This window comes from Stomoxys calcitrans, chromosome 2 (genome assembly GCF_963082655.1).
Source record: "Stomoxys calcitrans chromosome 2, idStoCalc2.1, whole genome shotgun sequence".
NCBI classification, from domain to species: Eukaryota; Metazoa; Arthropoda; class Insecta; order Diptera; family Muscidae; genus Stomoxys; species Stomoxys calcitrans.
The window spans coordinates 193,933,848-193,955,022 of NC_081553.1; the positions used below are offsets into that span (position 1 = coordinate 193,933,848).

General features: G+C 37.8%; 2 protein-coding genes across 7 annotated transcripts in view; one reads left to right on the forward strand and one right to left on the reverse strand.

Annotated features, from left to right (window-relative positions):
* The window catches only part of LOC106090488 (pickpocket protein 28-like), a 42,614-nt gene that overhangs the window by 17,862 nt on the left and 3,577 nt on the right, over positions 1–21,175 (reverse strand). The gene's annotated exons all lie outside the window — the stretch shown is intronic.
* Positions 10,713–16,665, forward strand: LOC106090490 (pickpocket protein 28). 2 transcript variants are annotated; one of them, XM_059363983.1, is made up of 3 exons: positions 10,713–10,787; positions 13,654–14,062; positions 15,329–16,665. In XM_059363983.1, exons 2-3 carry the CDS (start codon positions 13,663–13,665, stop codon positions 16,597–16,599), a joined length of 1,671 nt encoding a protein of 556 aa, XP_059219966.1. In that variant the 5' UTR covers positions 10,713–10,787; positions 13,654–13,662; the 3' UTR covers positions 16,600–16,665. The 2 variants fall into 2 exon arrangements, with proteins under 2 accessions (XP_059219966.1, XP_059219968.1); XM_059363985.1 differs by lacking the exon at positions 10,713–10,787 and adding an exon at positions 10,845–10,863.

The window sequence follows — 21,175 nt, forward strand, 5'->3', positions numbered from 1 at the left end:
CCTTCACGTAGCTGCAGAATTCCACCCAGGATTTGTTCTGAGCCTTCCTCAGCTGGTCCTTGAATTTTCTTAGCTCAGCCTTATAGACGTCCCAATCGTGCAGTGCCCTTGTGGCTTTCGCCCTGTTGAGGAGTGTTCTGCAAACCTTATTTAGAACAACCAGTTCTGGGATCCATCATTGCAGTCGCTGTTTTCCCCTTGGTTTCGCTCTAGGATATGCTGACACTAGTGAATCATTCAGGTCCTTCGTAATTCCCTTGACCATTAACATATTGTACCTCCTGCCTGTTCCCAATTGTAAAGATCGCTTTATTCCATTTATTACAAATCACCAGATAAATTCGATAAGCTTGTCCATATCTGGCTATGTGCCTCACTACAGTAAGGCTCTTTTTTCCTGCAGAAGCGGCTTCAATCAACAACTTTAGGCATGAAGCAAGATATATTCATTTACAGGTAGTGGCAGTTGCCTAACAACAAAATATTGAGTGCACTATCTGTCAAGATTAGTGATTAGTGCAACTCTGATTTTGAGTATGTTACTATAATACACACACAACCAAAACCCGTTGACAGATAGTGTACTTCGTGAGAAAAAATTGTACTCAGCTGTTTACGGTACACTACCTGGTAATTATGTCATGAGCTTGAAGGCGGCATCTCTGTATCGTATTCCATATATAGGGAAGTCAGCCAGTAAAAAAACTTATTAATTTCAATTCTGGCTACTACTGAATCTTCAGTGCTTAGCAACGGAAGAAGCAAAACATTTGCACTACTATTTGCAAGAATACAGGCTCTATGTTTCCTATTCCCTGTACTCTTGAGTATTTTTAATCCAGGAATACTTGATCCACGAACCATTCCGCCACACACAGATGGTTCCTGGATAAGAATAACGTCAAGTCCTCCTGCCATCTGAAGGACCTTGAATGCCTTCCATTTATCACAACACGATCCATTTGATTTCTCGTATTTCGACCGGGTTACAGTCATGTGGCCGTATATATCCTTCGATGTTGGAAACGGGTGTTGCAAACTACCATGTTCTTTGCCGCGGCGAAGATAAAGACGGAAGAAGAAAAACATTGAGACTACTACCTTGAGTAGTTTAAATTCCGGAGTTCTTCGTCCATGAACCATTCCATGGATAAGAACCACGAACAAATCCCCCTGCCATCAGGAGAACCTTTAGTGCCGCCGAAGTGGCCTTACAATGGTGGAGATTTATCTGCAAAAAACGGACCATAGTCAGGATTCAAAACTTCCACCACTGTTGCGTTAGCCTTGTCTTCTGATTCCGCCAGGAGTTCATTCTCACAAGATTCGTTAGAACATGTCATGATGAGCTGCCGTACGCATCCAAGGGCACTTGCGGCGTGGACGATTCCTCTTTAGATGCTTCACTAGCTGCTGCTGGCAAAATGCCTTTTGAGTTCCTTCCTTCCGCGCTGCCATACACCTTGAGCTCAATCCAACCGGATGACCCACCCACACAGAGCTTGTCGGGTCCCGTTTCGATTCCTTCCTCTCCTGTGTCGATTGTGGCAGGGTAATTTTCAGTCTCCTGCAATCCGCCAGACTTTAGCGATGTGGTCGATAGTTCCTCAGGCAAGTGTTCAGCAACAACTGCTGAGTCGTCTCCTGATTCCACAACCCCACCGCTTCTATAGACCTTCAGTTTCAACATGTTGAATCCGTAGGATACAAATCCTTCAGACATGTTGAGGTCTGCCAGACAGCTGGAGTTTAGTATGTATACTGCGTGTCTCCGGCCACCATCAGCTTTAACCAATCCTCCAGTCGGTGGTTGAACGATTGTGATGACAGTCGCTTAGTCTCCCAAGTATGGATCCAGGATCTGAGGAAATCTTAATCTCCCTGGTATGGATCCAGGATCTGAGGAAATCTTTGGTATTGAAACGTGTTCAATTGGTCGAGAACGAATAGCTTCTTTCTTTTACTAATAATTACCTTTTCCCGCTGGGAAGTTTAACATGTTTGAATTTTGTTATTTTCTACTCTCTTTTTACACGCACACACACACGAACACGCACACAAACTAAAAATAGTTCCAACGTTCCTATGCGTGCATCAAAAACCAAAGTGACGCAATAATTTGCCATTTTCGTTATTTTTATGACAAAACAGATTCTAAACAGAAATTGATTTTGTTAACATTTTTGAAACACAACCAAATTTCAGCACATGCGGGCGTATATTGGTATAAAAAATACACTGAAGTTCAAATGTGTGTAGGCCTTTCCGTCAAAAAGATGTAAGTGACATAATTCTTGATACATTTTCGTTTTGTTATCGAATCTCATAAATTGTGTTTATTTTTACCTACCGTTCGACATTGTTCTGAGCGTCCTACATTTCCGTTTCATTGGTCATGTCCCTAATTAGCTAATTTGCCCCATTTTAACTGAAAGTGGCTTGCGTGCGTTATATCCGAAGATTTTTGCTCTTAATAGACAATTTTTTGTTTCATTTTTTGTTTTACTCAAGGTCAGCCATTCAGAGCAGCTGCTATTCTCTTTTATGCTTGTTGGTATTGATTCATCGGATGTTGATTTATTACACTGTGAAACAATTTTGGGGTCATGGTCTGGGGGTGTGGGAAATTCATAGTTTGGGTGATGGTATTAGGTCATAGAGCAAAAACTTAATTAAGATACATATATTACAATTAGGTGGGTCGATTCATGCGAATTTTAGTTTTACCTTAATAGTAACCTAAAACCGAAATCGGATATGGTCATATAGACCAATCGGTACAATATGGGATCTATGTGAAAGATATTTGGGATTATAGCACGAAGCTGGAAAAATAGGTAAAGTGCCTAGAGGGAGAATATCTCACCCCCCGAAACGGGCATACAGACCGATCTGTATAATATGGAGCTTAAATGAAACGTATTGGGTTGCCTAAAAAGTAATTGCGGATTTTTTAAAAGAAAATAAATGCATTTTTAATAATACTTAGAATGAACTTTAATCAAATATATAATTGCCATTTTGTTCGATAACCTTTTGCCATTTTCCTGGCAAATTTAGTATTCCACGCTCATAGAACATCTGGCCTTTATCTGCAAAAAACTGAACCAAGTGCGATTTTATAGCCTCATAATTGCCGAAAGTTTTACCATTTAAGGAGTTCTGCAAAGATCGAAATAAATGGTAGTCTGATGGTGCAAGGTCAGGGCTATATGGTGGATGCATCAAAAGTTCCCAGCCAAGCTCACTCAGTTTTTGGCGAGTGACCAAAGATGTGTGCGGTCTAGCGTTGTCCTGGTGGAATATGACACCTTTACGATTGACCAATTCTGGTCTCTTCTCCTTGATGGCTGTATTCAATTTGTCCAATTGTTGACAGTAAACATCCGAATTAATCGTTTGGTTCCTTGGAAGCAGCTCAAAATATACCACACCCTTCCAATCCCACCAAACAGACAGCATAACCTTCTTTTGGTGGATATCAGCCTTTGAAGTGGTTTGAGCTAGTTCACCATGCTTGGACCATGATCGTTTTCGACTAACGTTGTTGTAAACAATCCATTTTTCATCTCCAGTTATGATTCGTTTTAAAAACGGATCGAATTCATTGCGTTTAAGGTGCATATCACAAGCGTTGATTCGGTTTGTTAAATGAATTTCTTTCAATACATGTGGTACCCATATTAAAATTGACGCCAAACAAACAAATGTAAACAAAACTTCGCGCACTTTTTTTCTAAAGCAAGCTAAAAGTAACAGCTGATAACTGACAGAAGAAAGAATGCAATTACAGAGTCACAAGCCGTTGAAAAAATTTGTCAACGCCGACTATATTACTACTATATTACCGACAATTACTTTTTGGGCAACCCAATATTTGGATATAAAATAGATAGAAAAATTGGGGGTCAAGTACCCTGAGGAAACAAATTGTACAACTAATTGTTGTAGGGAAGTGATGCGTGATAGACCTTGAGAAAACCAACCTTTGATACACCTATTTAGCGTCAATAGAATAGGTATAGAAGGATCCCCCTGTTCCTTAATGGAATGTTCATAGGTAAATTTGGAAATGTTGAGCAGGTCCTAAATAATTCAATGTAATATCAGATGGTACCAAAATTCGAAAAGATTTCCAAAATTCCTATTATTAAACATTGTGGCTAAATAAGTCACACATTTATTACTTATTAACTAATACACAAAGCATATAATATATTTGGTGAGTACTTGCACTTTATTTCGACGGGAAAAAGACACAAATAGCATGAATCTCACAGTAATACCTACAGTGACACAGAAATGTATACATACCCCACTGAAAAAAAAAAACAATTTTACAAAACGATTTTTATGGACGAAAAAGTCTTTTCTCTATTGTTGCTAAAATTGTTTACCATGGTTCCCAGTATTATAATTAGTTTAAATTTGTCGGGAAAAATCGTATAATACCTACGTTACTGTCCGTATACGTAACTGCTATTTATGAAAAGGTATGTAGACATATCTGTGCCACTGTATATGTACGTAGCGAATTTCTCAAGAGATAAGAATGAGCGATTGAATGCTGTACGTGTACTGGGATGCTGCGCCAATTAGTTTAATCCACAAGGGTTTGCTATCGCGAATTTTGTATGAATGACAAATTCCAACTAACAATCTTCAATATAAATGAAAATTTTCTTGCTCTAATACCTCATCTTGATGTGACCAAAATGACTTAATGAAAAATGAAAATATCATGATACAATGTTTTGTTAACTGCAAGCGGTGGATAAAAGCTATTTTCTTGGGGACATAAATCATTGCACAATGGGTATGTTTTTTCTAAATAATTTTTATGCCCTCCACCATAGGATGGGGGTATACTAATCGATCTAGCCATGTCCGTCCGTCCGTATTCTTATTAGTGTAGGTCGGTTGGGATTGTAAATGGGCCAAATCGGTCCATGTTTTGATATAGCTGCCCTATAAACCGATCTTAGATCTTGACTTCTTTAATCACTAGAGGGCGCATTTCTTATCCGATTTAGCTGAAATTTTGCATGAGGTGTTTTGCTATGACTTCCAACAACTATGTTAACTATGGTTCAAATCGGCCCATAACCTGATATAGCTGCCATATAAACCGATCTTGAATCTTGACTTCATGAGTCACTAGAGAGCGCAATTCTTTTCCGATTTGGTTGAAAGAAGTGTTTTGTTATGACTTCCAACAACTGTGCCAAAATGATTTCAATTGGTCCATAACCTGATATAGCTGCCATATAAACCGATCTGAAGTTTTACACAACGACTTCTACTATGCTCTCCAACATTCAGTTCAATTATGGTCCGAATCGGACGATAACTTGATATTATAGCTCTAATATCATAGAATTTCTTTCATTTCATAATATGTTTGCCTAAAAAGAGATACCGGGAAAAAAAACTAGACAAATGCGATCCATGGTGGACGGTATATAAGATTCGGCCCCGCAGAACTTAGCACGCTTTTAATTGTTATTTTTAAAAAAGTTGATTTAATAGTGTGTGTCACAAAAAATAACCAGACGTATAATAAGATCTTATGACAGAACTTACTGCAGTGTGCGATTTTCGTTCGCTTGTACATCAAAACCAGCTGTTTTCATAATGAAAAACCGATGCTTGAGTGAGACGTGTCACTCACTGAAGGGGCACAGAATTAGTGGAACAGGCAGTTAGTGTTACATAGAGGTCAACCGTTTACTGCAAACAGTGATGTTAAATAAGGATATGAAGATTTCACACTCCTGCCCTTGGCATTGTTTTCGATATAAACAAATTCATCAACGATCGGTGTTATCAAGGAAAAACAGCTGATTTCGATGAATTATCGAACTAAACGACAAAATATTAGTGGTTCTTGTAACTGAAGCAACGTAACATAATTTCTGGCATTGGTAAGTTGTGGACCATTGTCAAGTCGTCCCTTCTACCTCGAACTCTGGAAAGGAAATAAGTCACAGAAATAATAAGTGGAAAAGGCAGTTAGTATAACTTAGAGGTCTCACGTTTCCTACAAACAGTGATGTTAAACAAGGGTATGAACATTTCACACTTCTGCCCATAGTCTTCGATATAACAAAATTCATCAACAGTCGGTGTTATAAAGGATTTCGACGAAATGTGGATTTCGATGAATTGTTGATTTCGTTGAATTGTCGAAAAAATTGAGTGAAAAAATATTAGTGGTTCTTGCACCTAAAGCAACTTAACAAAATTTCTGGTATTGGTAAGTTGTGGAATACTGTCAAGAATCCCCTTTTGCCTCGAACTTCAGAAGAAGGGGCACTAGGACATAAGTCACTTTTGACGAGGTAATAGATACCGATCCATAGAAATGATACAAAATTTTCAACTGTCAGTTTTTTGGTCAGTTTGATATGGTAAAGACAGTGCTATTCACCGCAAATGTGGTATCGAAGCCGTCAATTCGTCAAAAGCGCTGGGTCCAAGGAAAATCTCTACACTGATGCTGAAGAACATAAATGTACGGACACATGACCAAGGTTCTCAACCTGGCTCTCGGGAAATCTGTCCACTGATGCTGAAGTACATAAATGTACGGGCATATGACCAAGGCTCTCAACCTGATTTCGTAACTCTTTTTTCTCACCGTTGCCTGAAAGTTGGCAAAGTTATCTTGCTACTGAAGCCAGGAAACGATTCGAGCAAGAATAAATTGTACAGACCAATTTCCTACCTCTCGCCAATAGCTAAGATGCTCAAGGAAGCACTACAGCCGATCGTTGTTGGAAAATTGCCATGTGGCGAGCAGAAATGAAACATGTTATCGACTACACATATTAGTTGAGGACTCTACCTTTTCAAGTTGGGCCCTAGAACGGTTCTCTCTTAACCTAAGGCTTTTGATATGGCCAGTCATGCCAACACTTCATCCAGTCAGACCTAAAACGTTGGATCGCTAACTGTTTGTTTTCTTTCTTCGGCAGTGCTAATTTCTGGGGCAAGGAGAAGTGCCCCGAGAGAGGCGCTTAATACCATTCTCGATCTTATGCCTATACAAAAATAACTGGCGACCACAGGGTTTCCGGCCTAGCTGCAGGGACGTGTTGCCGATGTTTTCAAATAGTTTGGCATGGCTTACCGTGTCAAACACTTTCGATAGGTCTAGTGCCACGGTAAATGTGTGCGGTGATGGGATGCAATGCAGTCGTCGATATCCATTCTGATACTCGGCGAATGGAAATTCTATAACAAGTCTCGGGAGGAGTAGTCTCTCAAGCGTCTTAGCTACAGGTGAGAGAAGGGAGATCGGTCTGTATGACTTCCACTTGCTCGCGACCTTTCTAGGCTTCGGTAGCGGGATCACTCCACCCATCTTCCAGACATCGGGTACTGCAAGAGTTTTCAAAGACAGGTTGAGGACAGTTGTAAGGTACTCGACTCCAGGTAGATACAGTTTCTTCAGCATCAGTGTAGAGATTCCGTCGAGGCACAATGCCTTGGATGATTTGGCGTAACATTTGCCATTCGTAACTTCGTCCACGTCACTCGGAATGGAATGCACAATAAATTGACGGTTGAACAACGATTGACGGTTGCATCTCTTCGGATCAGTGAAGTTACGTAGCGAAAAATGACTGAGGTCCTGTCATCCCGTCTATCGGGTTTCGAAAGTGACTTACAGGTAGCCACAGCTTGCCTAAACCGGTATCTAAGCTACAAGGTGTCAGAGATTTTAGAATGAGCGCAGAAGATCGAGCCACTTGAACGCTATTCAGCCTACTGGAACAAATGTTCTGTCATAGCCAATTAAAAAAGAAGTTACATTGCTCCTAGTGGTCCAGCCACATATTTACCTTTATTCACTGACTAACCTGATTATTACCTGATTCAGCTAGCTAATTCTGGGTTAATGCAATGAATCCTATAGCGCTCGTCTGCGAGTACCGATGCCTGCATCAAGAAATTAGATCGCATTTGGGGTATTCGACCGGCTGGTGTAAAGAGAGCGGCTGCTGCGCGTTGAAGAGTCAATCAATCGCAAAAATAAAACAATTAAGTATATTGAGAGACAAATGTATCCAGCACTAAAATAAAACACAGATATTTTATTGTTGTATTAGATTTATGTTCAGTGGCGGACACAATAATTTGCAAAAGTGTGTGTATTAGCCCACCACTGCTTAAGATAAAATGTGAATGTTGATCTAACTCAAGCATTTTGCTAACTGAGAATTTTCCGTAGCCGGTATAACCCATGTGTGCTTCGTACTATGGGCTGTACGCATCCCTACCAGAGAATAGCAGCAAGCCACTCTAAAATGAGTGCACACGATAGACATGAAGTGAATGACACGCTCACACCTTATACCAGCAATCGTTGTTGACGCATACATACGTCTCTCAACCACCATAACATGAAATGCCATTTTATGATTCGTTGAGCAACTAAGTGTTTTTGCTAATAAGCATAAAATGTCGAATTTTACATTTTAAGCAATACTCACGAGGCTCACATGGATCGCAACTGAATAGATGACACACACACACACAGCAATCGTTCAAAATAAGCGTTGACTGAAACAAAGAAAATAATAATGCGTGCAGTGTTGCCACAACAGAAAATAATTTATGACTAAAATGTTCAAAAAATTTACCAAATCTTCAACAGCCGACCAAAATTTTAAATTTCTTAAAAATTTACTCTATAGACAAAATGTTGATATTTTCTCTAAAACGACAAAACTTTGATAACAATTTCCTAAAGATAAAAGTTTTGATAAAAATTTTTACTGAATAAAAAATTTTTGCGCTATTTTGCGCTACTTTTAGAAAAAAAAGGTCGATTACATTGAAAATCTACCAAAGTCGATTTGGACCGAACATCCGACCAAATCCTAAAATTTACAAATCCATCTGAGCAAATTTTGTATAAAAAGCCCAAAACGGCAACACTGAATGCGTGTGACTTGGTATCAACGCTACCGCGAAGGGCTGAACATTGCTTAAGGCACTCCTTTTGGAGCGTCTTGATGATAGGTGGAGAACTAGATGGACGAACAGTGACAATGGTCGGATGACTTACGAATTTATACGTGACACGACGTTCGTACGAGACCGCCCTGGGCTTCATACTGACGGGACGTGGTTCCTTTAATGCGTTTTTGCATCAGAGGAATTTGTCCGCGACTGATCTGTGCGACTGTGGGTGACCTGAGGACTGGAGGCATGTACTGCCCGTACTATGCAGACATTAAAGATTTAGGCGCGATGGGGATTAGCGAGGCTGTGTGGGATTTCAGTAGGGCCCTTGATAACGAGATGACTGTTGCAAGGCTGGCCACCTTTTCCCGGGAAGTATTTCTTAGGAGACGGACAAGACTTAGTAGAGGGATGAATACACGCTAGTTATCCATAACGAGGTGTTGCTGTACTGGCGCGACCGAGTGATTTGGTGCTGCGCATGACATGGCCTGGCACATGCCTTGCCCATGTTGATGCAGCGGCGTTTGCCCATCGTTGGTTTCCGTAGCTTTTGTGGTTGTGTTCGGTCATCCGTAAGGGTGGCCGCGTTGATTGTGAAGCAGATTTGTGTGGCGTAGCCTGTGAGGGCTGCTGTGTCCTGTTTGTGTTTGCATATATCGTCCTGTTGTATGTTGTTTTGGTATTCGGGGTTCAACTGGTAGTAGTCTTTTAAGGCTACGAAGTCTGACCGGAGACTTGAATCAGATACCACGGGTGTCAGGAGCCCCTGGAACTTCGGTTCCAGCCTGGCAATGGTGAGGCCCCAGTAGAGAGCAACGTGGTGGCTGTGGTTTCTACCCAAATCGCGAGTAGAGCATAAGCTCGGCGCGGAGTTGCGTTTTCAACCGGGTGCCGTGACCCATACATCGGAAGGAGTTTTAGGTAGTGCTCCGTTCCTAACCAAGAAGGTGAACACGTCCAAATACGTGGGATCAAATTGGTACACATGTGTGGGTTACCACATGTGGAGGCGTTGGTAGACGCATTGTATTCACCCTTAGGCCTTAGGCCTCGCAGATTTGAGTAGTGCTTATAACCAAACGACCGATGTCCGACACTCAAATTGAAAAGCACATCCACTGAACGATTGATGAAACGTTCGATCAACTCTTGCTCTATTGTCATATGCAGAGCGTTGTTTTGATTTGGCATGCATAACAGGCACTTGCTTTGGCACAAGTGGCATTTGAGTGCCAAATTTAGGGTCTCATGCAGTTCTCTGATCCCTACGTATTGGGATGTGGCCCTCTCGGTGGCCACCTTAGCTCTCAGTAAGAGCTTCGTCTAATCACGATTGCATAGTTAAAATTTTATCTCTCAAATTTCATATTGTGTACATTAGGATTTCTTTCTAGCCTTTCCTTCAATACTGCTGTTGCAAGGAAAATTTTTATAGTACATTTCGAAGAAACATTTTAAGCGATTAGAGCAAACCAATCTTCTTTCTTGCAAAACTAAATCCCTTATAACATTCGTGCCATATAGTCAAAATCTCAACTTCTTATCAATTATTGCTAATGAATTTAATTCAAATATATTCACGCAAACAACCCATTGTGCACTGGCTGGTCATGCCAAAAATTTAACAAACAAAAATGTCTCTGGGAATACGTCATACAAGCAACTCTCCCAATAGCTGGTAAAAATGTTTAGTTTCTTCATATTACCAATCAGTAGAATTTCAGGCTTAAAGCGCGTTAGAGGTCATTTTAGTTTCCGGGAGTTTTTTTTTTTTTTGCAAAAAAAAGTGGAAATTCTCATTTGCTTGTCAAGTAAATTGTTCTAATGCTACTTTAATAATATTTAATACGCAGACAATATTTTCCATTATTTAAATAGATTATTTGGGTTTGTCAAATAAAATAACTAAATTAGAAAAACCGGTCTATTTGCGAAAAGTTTGGCACATTTTGTGAACAATCATAAAACAAACGTTCTTAGAGATGTGTATCATTACACAAAAAAAAAAACAAAAATCAAAACCACCCATTTTTTAATGAAACAAAAACTTGACTGTTTTTGGTAAACAAACAACAATATTGGAAATTAAAAAGTTCTTGTGAGCGTCAAAGTTTTCGATAACAATAAAATTTTGAGGAAATTTTAATTTGCAAACTAAACTTTGTCTAATATTGTTCAACATTACGAGAAGTTATCAACGAATTGATTTAATACCCTACACAATAATGAATACCTATAAGAATAAAGCAGATTAATAGTGAATTAAAAGAAGTGACATAAGAGAGATATGTATATCTAAATCCAAAGCGATTCCAATGAAATTCAAAAATCATGCAAGAAATCGTTAAGATCACTTGACAAATAATCTCATTATTGCAATGTTAATTCACATCAGAAGAACATATACAGTAGGCAAACGATTATAAGAAAGTAAAAAAAATATTTTTTCTTATAAGCGTTTTGTTTCTTTAAAGAATTGTTGTATGTAAGAAACTAGAATACAGATATAAGAATTTTTTTTATATTAGTAGTGTCTATTTTGGTTTTCACAATACGAAAAACTACTTGAAAATAGAACGTTGCCGAAATTATAAGTGAAGTTGGTGTTGTTGTTGTTGTTGTAGTAGCCAACATACATGTGGGGTTAACGAACCTCGTCAATGTACTATAAATGAGCAAATTCTGTCTTTACTACAGGACCAATCACCGCAGGAACGTGGTCATTGGTTATTTAAAGGAGCCAATATCTCGACTTTTTTTATCGAGTATCCATGGCGAAACAATTAAAGGTGTTCTCATTTGTACAACAAGCACAAATCATATGGTTTAATTCGCCATCAAGCCGATAGTCGTTTTGGCAACACACGCAAACTAATTTGTGTGTGTATACGTGTGCGTGCATGAGCGGATAATATGTGAAAAAGAAGATAACAACAAAGAGAATTCAAGCAAAAATTTTATATCTTAATACCGTCAAAACCGGCCGGCTGTTAACAGCTGTTCGCGTGAGACCACCTTTTTAAATCCGACTTGTCGAGTATCATAGGCATTCAGTATTTAAGCAAGAGCCGGTGTCAACCGACCTCTCACTGAGAATCTCCAGCCGATACAGCACCTGATTGTACGCGGCTATAGTCGCATCTACTCCATATACCTGCGCTCTCAGCTAAGCTTCTCATGACAACGATGAACAAAACAGATTGGAGCTCAAAGTTTATGCTCTGCCAAGATAAATTCATTTACTAGTAGGAGTAGTTGGCAACAACAAAAAATATGTCAATATTAGTGTTTAGTGAAACTCTGATTTTGAGTATGTTACTAGTTCGCGCCATTTTTTCTTGTTTGTGTGTGTCTTTGTTCTTAACAATAATACACGCTCGCAACGGAACGTTATAAAAACTAGTTGACAGATGGAGGAAAAAAAAACATAGTAAGCTGTTTGTGGTACCCCTCCAAACAATTAAATAAATTAAATTAAATTAAACTAAATTAAATTAAATTAAATTAAATTAAATTAAATTAAATTAAATTAAATTAAATTAAATTAAATTAAATTAAATTAAATTAAATTAAATTAAATTAAATTAAATTAAATTAAATTAAATTAAATTAAATTAAATTAAATTAAATTAAATTAAATTAAATTAAATTAAATTAAATTAAATTAAATTAAATTAAATTAAATTAAATTAAATTAAATTAAATTAAATTAAATTAAATTAAATTAAATTAAATTAAATTAAATTAAATTAAATTAAATTAAATTAAATTAAATTAAATTAAATTAAATTAAATTAAATTAAATTAAATTAATAAATAAACTTCAATTGATATTAGATTCACAGATTTTTTTCTTTCTCTTATTTCTTTTTAACGTACTGTTTATCTTGGTGTCCACACGTTTTTACAGAGAAAATACAGCATTTGCTGATACAGGGCGAAAATCATTTTTTATATAGTTCCATTTGGATCTCGGCGTCCATACAACATTATTTTTCCAATGAAATTCAACTTGCATTTTTTTTACTGTTGAACAAAATGAGCTTGAAGGGTTTCTATAATGTGAGGCCAATACAGAATAAAGATAATCTTGTAGAACATTTCATCAGAAATGTGCTTGTGATCAGACTTTTGGCGTAGCTGTTGGCTTTTCGGTAGAAATCACAACGCTTTTTGTATTCCCTCACTGGATCTTCTGCTGCTCCTGTTCCACGGGTCCCGGCTTTGTTATTATTTAATCAATTACGTCCACAGCTCTCTCGTAATCTAGAAATCTAGAAAATCCTTCACCTCTCGCTTCAAAATAGCCCAGTCCGACTTAGGGGTATGCCCATAGCGACACGGATTAAAATCCGCTCTCTCTCTGTTTGATCATGACATATCCACAGTTGAGAATTAAGAGCTTCTAAGATTGGCCTCGATTGCCAAGTAAAAGCCACTCAGAACCGTTATTTGGTATCCTCTACGCTTTCCCGAATAATATATTAAATTGGGTCACAGATCAATACTTCGAGGTGTTGCAAACAAAATGTGCTAAAAATGTACACCCCGCGAGTTATAAAATAAGTTGCAGAGTAAAAATTGTACTTCATTTTTTATAAGATTAGAATTTTTCTGAAAACCAAAACAAATTTTTTATTCACAAATCATTAATCCCTTTCTGTTTTTGCTTATAAGATAATACAAATGAGTCGAAAGTATGAAGACGTACCTACGAAAGGCTCCGAACACCTACCTCTAGATACACAAGTAACCCTACAAAATGGCGAACAAGTGATACGAAAACAAGGTCGTAAAACTCTTGGTCAGAGTTTGGTAGAACTCTATTATGAATACTGTGGAAACACATCTCTTCACGGCATCCAGTATCTGGGTCAGAAACGTCCTTGGAAGGAGATTTTCTTTTGGATTTGTATCTTCATACTGTCGACTTTTTATTGTATGCAAACAATTGGAAAAATTTATGACAAATGGGTCGATACGCCAGTGATTGTAAGTTTTTCGGAACGCTCTACACCGATTGCCGACATACCATTTCCGGCCATTACATTGTGTAGTGAAACACGTCGACCAATTGACCCCGAAGGTGAGTATGGAGAAATTATGAAATAGTTCATGGCAGAATTATTTAAAGATTGTCTCATTTGTATAACAACATGAAAACCATATGGTAAACTCGGCATATCGAACTGATTTACAAAATCGACGTTTTTGACAATACAAAGAAGGAAATTTGCACTCGTGTGAGTGTACATGTACATAAAGTGATCGTGAATGAGCAGAAAATATGCGAGAAAAAAGATAACTTGGTATAATTTAGAAGGAAAAGTCACTATCCCAATAAAAACGAAATCAACTATACAACCCTGTGGGGATAGTGGCTCAAATTTCCACTAGTCTGTCACATTTCTGGACACTTTCTCACTGAAGTAGTGGCAGTTGCCCAACAACAAAATATTGAGTGCACTATCTGTCAAAATCAGTGATTAGTGCAACTCTGATTTTGTGTATGTTACTACTTCGCGCCGTTTTTCGTTGTTTGTGTGTTTTATGGTTCTTAACTATAATACACACACACAACCAAAACTCGTTGACAGATAGTGCACTTCGCGAGAAAAAATTGTACTCAGCTGTTTACGGTACACTACCTGGTAATTATGTCATGGTTATAAAGTGAGGTCATGCGAACAGCTGAGTAAAATTTTTTTTGATTTTGCAGTAAATCTAACTTTCAAAGGCTTGATATCACAGCTGTGATATATTTCTAATTCTTAAATTCTTAAAAAGATGTTCTATTTGATTCGATATTCCACATATACGCACCAAAACAGTGTTATAGTGATGAAAATACAAATATAAAACACATTTGTAAAAGATAAGTTGTAAAACAAAGAATATCTCTAAAACTACTTTGACATTTCAATTTACGGCATTTGCCAATCAATGTATCAATGTTGGGGGTAGATTTTTGTTGTTGTGCTAATGACGCTACCTCTTAGTTGTACCATAGGCTTAACCTTATTCAGTGAATCCTGGCTAGACTCTAAGTCGTATAACTTTGCCTAGGAAAATAATATCAAAGAAACAAACAAAATCTGACATCTTAATGCCGAAAAATCCAGCCAGCTGTTAACAACTGCTCGCGTGAGACAATCGTTAAATAATTCAGTCATGGTATAGACTAAGGCGTATTTATAAGGTGGCCGCATCGACGAATTGGTACAACAAAGCATCTTTTTTGGGAACTTGAAATGTCAAAATTTTTATATAGGGCGAAACAAAAAATATTAAGAGTTGAGAGACTTTTTGATTGTTTTTCTTCTAATACTTATTTTTTTATACTTGTTTTCAGCTGTCCAATATGGCCATCTTTTGGCTTTGATAGAAAAGGGCGAAAATCTACCAACAAATTTAACCGAAAATGAGCGTGAGGAATTTTTGACTCTACTTCACACATGCAATTACGAAACGCTTATCGAAAAAATACCCAGATTGTCGAATCAAAGCCTCGATTATATTCGAATCCTAAGAAATATGTCAATGGATATGAGTTGGCAAATATCCTACTGTAAATGGTTTGGTGCCTCAGATACATGTGATGATTTACTTACAGAATCCTTCACCGAAGATGGATTATGCTACACATTCAATGCCTTCAATGGTACCGATTTATTTCGGGAAGACACTGTTCAATACCGCATAATGGGTCTGGAAAGCCAAGTCAAAGTCTCGTCTACCAATAGAATAAATCGAACGTTAACCTGGTCCCTGGAAAAAGGCTATCCCAAGTACACGCCTTTGAAAACCTATCCCGCCAGGGTTGTGAGTGCTAACACCAGAGTTTCTTTCGATGTCTATCTGCTAATGGCCACAGACTTTTTCGATTATACATGTAGTGGAGCTACACAAGGATACAAAATCGCATTGCATACACCGGATGATGTTCCGTTGCTATCAAAACGTTTTGTGCGCGTATCACCCGGCAAGGAAGTTTCAATCGCCATCAAACCCGTCATGGTAACCACATCGGATGGCATTGCTAGTTATCCTGCAGCAAAACGCAAATGTTTCTTGAACCAAGAACGCTATTTGAGATTCTTTAAGGTCTACAGTGAGAGAAACTGCGAAATGGAATGTCTAACAAATTATACTCTTAAAGATTGTGGATGCGTCACATTTGCTATGCCCCGAACTGCTGATATGCCAGTATGCGGCGAGGACAAAAACACTTGTTATCTGAAGGCAGAGGATAATATGCTGCAGGAACATTTTTCGTCCCAATATGAAAATGGGAATAACTGTAATTGCCTGCCCTCCTGCACCTCCTTAGAATTCGATGCCGAGATATCTCAGGGAGATTTTGATACGAAGAGATATTTTGAGGCTTCAAAAATGGATTTACCATTTGATGCTGCGATTTCGCATTTAGTCGTTCATTTCAAGGATAACGAATTTATAACATCAAAACGATCCGAATTGTATGGATTCTCTGATTTTTTGGCCAATTGTGGCGGTGTTCTCGGTCTTTTTATGGGTTTCTCCATATTGAGTTTTGTGGAAATAATATATCATGCAACGCTCCGTTTGTGGTCCAATATGAGAAGTAGAAAAAATGTCCAATAAAGTCCTAGCGTATATAGTGTGGAGTAATAATAATGACAATAAAATACAAAAAAAAACCAAACTTTATTAGCAATTTGTTATAATTTATATGTGTATCAAGAGGGTTTCGTTTAAAATCTTTTAAACCCCATTTAAGGCAATAGAATTAGTGCAACCTTCTGCAGTGAAGAGGTCCTCCAAATAAAGGAGATCGGTAAAAACCATAATCGGTATGTATATAAGACAGTCCCATGCTATAAAGGGGATTTTTTTTGTAAGTACACTTAGAAAAATACTTATCGTAAATAGGAGTTAATTACATAATACTCGTTAGGCCATGACATTTATCCACAATAAGTTAGAAATTCCTAAAGAGTGAGAAAATAAACGTTGTACGAATAAAAGTAACTACTCGTGAGTATAGATAAAATAGCTTACAATTCAGGTGGAGTTAATAATTTTCCTTAAACGATTATTTTTGAAATATTGCCAAAAGCATATCATCGTTGATAATATCCTTTTCTGAAAATTATTACTGAATGAACTAATTAAAGAAATTAGGAAGTTCAATATTTCCCAAATTTAGTTCATTTTTACTACTGTTGAGGTTTAAAATTTTTTGAGTATAGCCTAAATTCTTCCCTAAATTTTATGGCGATCAAATGACGACAACCCGTCCCGACAGGACGTCCAAAGTTGGATGTAACGCTTCCCAGTTGAGTATTTTAGGTCCTGATTCGGCTTAACGATGTCCTTCTGTCCGTGTATCCCATCTGCACCGTTTGTCCGCCTGTAGTTTTTTTGTAAACAATGGGTAGATCGCATTTCTGTCGCAATAATCAAGAAATTTTCAACATATTAATTATGTAGCCTAAAGACAAGCGGTATGAATTTTAACAAAAATTGTATCAGTTTAAATGAAAGCTCTCATATATAAATTTCGTCCGATAAACACTTATAAGGACTACTAAAATTTTCAACCGATTTGCACAAAATTTGGTAGGGAATATTTTAATACCCGTCTGAAAATCTCTGCCAAATTGCATCCAAATCAATTCAGTTAGGGTTTAGCTGCCATTATAGTTTACTACCAAAAGTCACTAAAGCCCAATAATAGAACTTTGGCTACTATCTTTATATGGGAGCTATTCCTAAATTTTAACCGATTTTGATGAAATGTAGCAGACGTTTTCAGATGAGTATTGAAACATTTCATACAGAATTTCGTGCAAGTCGGTCGAAAATTATGGTAAGTATTTCCTTGAAAGTGAAATCTGCCGAATTATATATTGGGTTGCCCAAAAAGTAATTGCGGATTTTTTAAAAAAAAATAAATGCATTTTTAATAAAACTTAGAATGAACTTTAATCAAATATACTTTTTTTACACTTTTTTTCTAAAGCAAGCTAAAAGTAACAGCTGATAACTGACAGAAGAAAGAATGCAATTACAGAGTCACAAGCTGTGAAAAAATTTGTCAACGCCGACTATATGAAAAATCCGCAATTACTTTTTGGGCAACCCAATATTTGGGAGCTACATCTAATCTGAACCAATTTTTGCCAAAATTCAAACCACTTGCCTCTGGCACAGTTGTTGGAAGTCAAAACAAAAATATCATGCAAAGCGGATTTAAAAAGGCGATCTCACGCGAACAACTCTTAACAGACGGCCAGGTTTGACGGTATTAAGATGTCACATTTTAATTTGCATTCTCTTTGCTTCTTCTTTCTCGCATATTCTCTCGTGTACGCACGCGTATACACACGCGCACACAAATTTCTTTGTGGGTATTGGCAAAACGTCGATCAGATTGATGGCAAGATGGCGGATTGCACCATATGATTTGTGGTTGTTGTACAAATGAGGCCACCTTTAATTGTTTCGCAATGAACCTCATGCAGAATTTCGATCAAATCGTGTAAGACCTGCGCCTTCTAGAGGTTCAAGGAGTAAAAATTCGAGTTCGGTTTATATGGCAGCTATATCGAAACATGGACCGATATGGCACATTTAAAATCCAAACTGATCTACGGTAAAAGTATCTATTGTTGCCAAATTTCAAGCTCATATCTTTACTCCTCCGAAAGTTTGCGTGCTTTCGACATACAGACATGGCTAAACCAACTTGAAAAGTCAAGACGATCAAGAATATATATCCTTCTTGGGTTTCAGATCAATATTACTCCCACCCTACATACAGAAAATTTTGCTTTCATAAATGTAATGATCGGGTTTCATTACCTTTTGTTCATAAATATTATGAAAGGTTGTATTATATTAATGATGATAATGATAATGAAAAATCATAAAAAATCTTGAAAAAATGTTATTAAAATTTTTAATGAAAAAAAAATATGAATATGATCGTTTATGAAAAAAAGTTCTTATATTAATGAAACTTTGTTTCATACATGTAAAGATAATTTTCATTACATTAATAAATTTTATCATACATATACAAATTATGTTATATTCAATGAAAATTGCCTCATTCATGAAAATTTGATAGGGTAAGTTTCCGTGGAAGAAGTTCAGCATTTTGTCATTTTTTCTCGTTATTGCTGTTCATTTTTGCTCACATGCTTTCATTGTGTGCAAAAGTAAGAATGGAGAACCTGATACTCAGGTATCAGGACCTTGAAGTCGAGTGCGAGGCACTGCTGCCATCAGCACAGTCTTGGTTTGACGCAACCCCAGTATTGCCATCTGGAAGATCATGTTACACGGATGGATCAAATATAGAGGACAGAGTGGAATTTGTTTTAGACTGCCTGACCATAATACGGTCCTGCAAGTGGAGATCCGGCCGATCACGAAATGCGTGAAGTGGTGTAGTGCTAACACAAGGACGTGGAGTGTGAACATCTTTACCGACAGTAAAATTGCCATAAGGGCAATAACAACCAGGACGGTAAGGTCACGAACAGTCTTGCAGTGTAAGAAGGAGATTAACGCCTCTCTGAGAATGCCAAAATCCGCATCGTATGGGTGCCGGGCCATAACGGAGTAAGGGGAAATGAAAGGGCAGATGATTTGGCGGTGAAGGCCAGAGGACTGCTGTCAATAAACTTAGTTAACCAGAAGCCTTTCGGGTCGACACAGTCCGAGGTAAGGGAGTGGGCGACGAAAGCGCATGCAAAATTGTGGAACAGCGAAACGGTCGGTAGGACGGCAAAAATCCTATGGGGGGATCCAGATCGTGAGAGGAAGAGGCTATTACTGAAAGGAAGTAACAAGGAGGTCAGTATAGCTATTGGTATCATAACGGGGCACATAGGACTACGAGCTCACTTATGTAAAATCGGTGCGGCAAGTGATAGCATGTGCATGGCATGAGAAGATGATGAGACGTTGGAGCATTTCCTTTGTCATTGCCCGGCTTTCGCCTCTAACTGATACTGGTATTTAGGTGGTGACACGAACCAATTTAAGGGAGTAAAATTAAAATTTTGACCATGAACATTCCACTAAGGAACGGGGGCAAACGTCTTACATATTAATGAGTGCAGTCCGATTCAAGTTTAATCTCAATGATAAGGGGCCTCCTTTTCATAGCCGAGTTCGAACGGCGTGCCACAGTGCAACACCTCTTTGGAGAGAAGTTTTACATGGCATAGTACCTCACAAATTTTGCCAGCATTATGAGGGGAAAACCACCGCTGAAAATTTTTTCTGATGGTCTCGCCAGGATTTAGGGCAGTGGCTTTGAAAACAAGGAATTAATTAAGGATTTTGTAAGTAGCACGAAAATCCCAACATAAAATTTTCTTTTTAGAGGTTACTTTATAGTTTTTAGAGCGCACAACAAGCCGATTACTGGCTTAGGTGGATGTCCATAGTGGCATGAGGCAGTTTTATATCTGCACCCACTTTTCAACCTAACCTTAGAATGAAAAACACAAACTAAATAGCATACCTACATGCATGTTTTACATTACAACAATGCAGAACATGACAACATGTACAGTAAAATTTCTGTGTCATTCAATATTATTATTTTACGGCATGTAGATGTATTATGACATGCCACTTTTTGTATTTATTTACATGTAATTGAAAATGTTTGTAAAAATTGTCAATTTACATACGATTGATAATTCGTGCTTTCACACCCGTATGTTATTTTCGTATGACATAACCTAACAATTTGAGCTGATTTCTTATGCGTTAAAGTTGTGAGAAAATTTTCAATTTTTTTTTTTTTAATTTGACTATGAACATTCCATTAAGGAACAGGGGCAAACTTCTCACATATCAATGAGTGCAGTCCGATTAAAGTTTAAGCTCAATAATAAGGGACCTCTTTTTATAGCCGAATCCGGACGGCGTGCCGCAGTGCGACACCTTTTTTGAGGAGAAGTTTTTACATGGCATAGTAACCCACGAATGTCGCCAGCATTAGAAGGATTTTATGATGGTCTCGCCAGGATTTGAACCCAGGCGTTCAGCGTCATAGGCGGACACGCTAACCTCTCCGCTACGGTGGCCAATCAAAAGGCACTGTTTCAAATTTCATCAACATCGGATGAAAAATGCTCCTGTTATGGGCTCAATACTTATATCGGGAGATCGGTCTATATGGCAGCTATATCCA

Coding starts and splice junctions, on each gene's coding strand:
- LOC106090490 (XM_059363983.1), top strand. CDS start 13,663: ATGAGTCGAAAGTATGAAGACGTACCTACGAAAGGCTCCGAACACCTA. Junction 14,063..15,328: donor TCGACCAATTGACCCCGAAG/GTGAGTATGGAG, acceptor ACTTGTTTTCAG/CTGTCCAATATGGCCATCTT.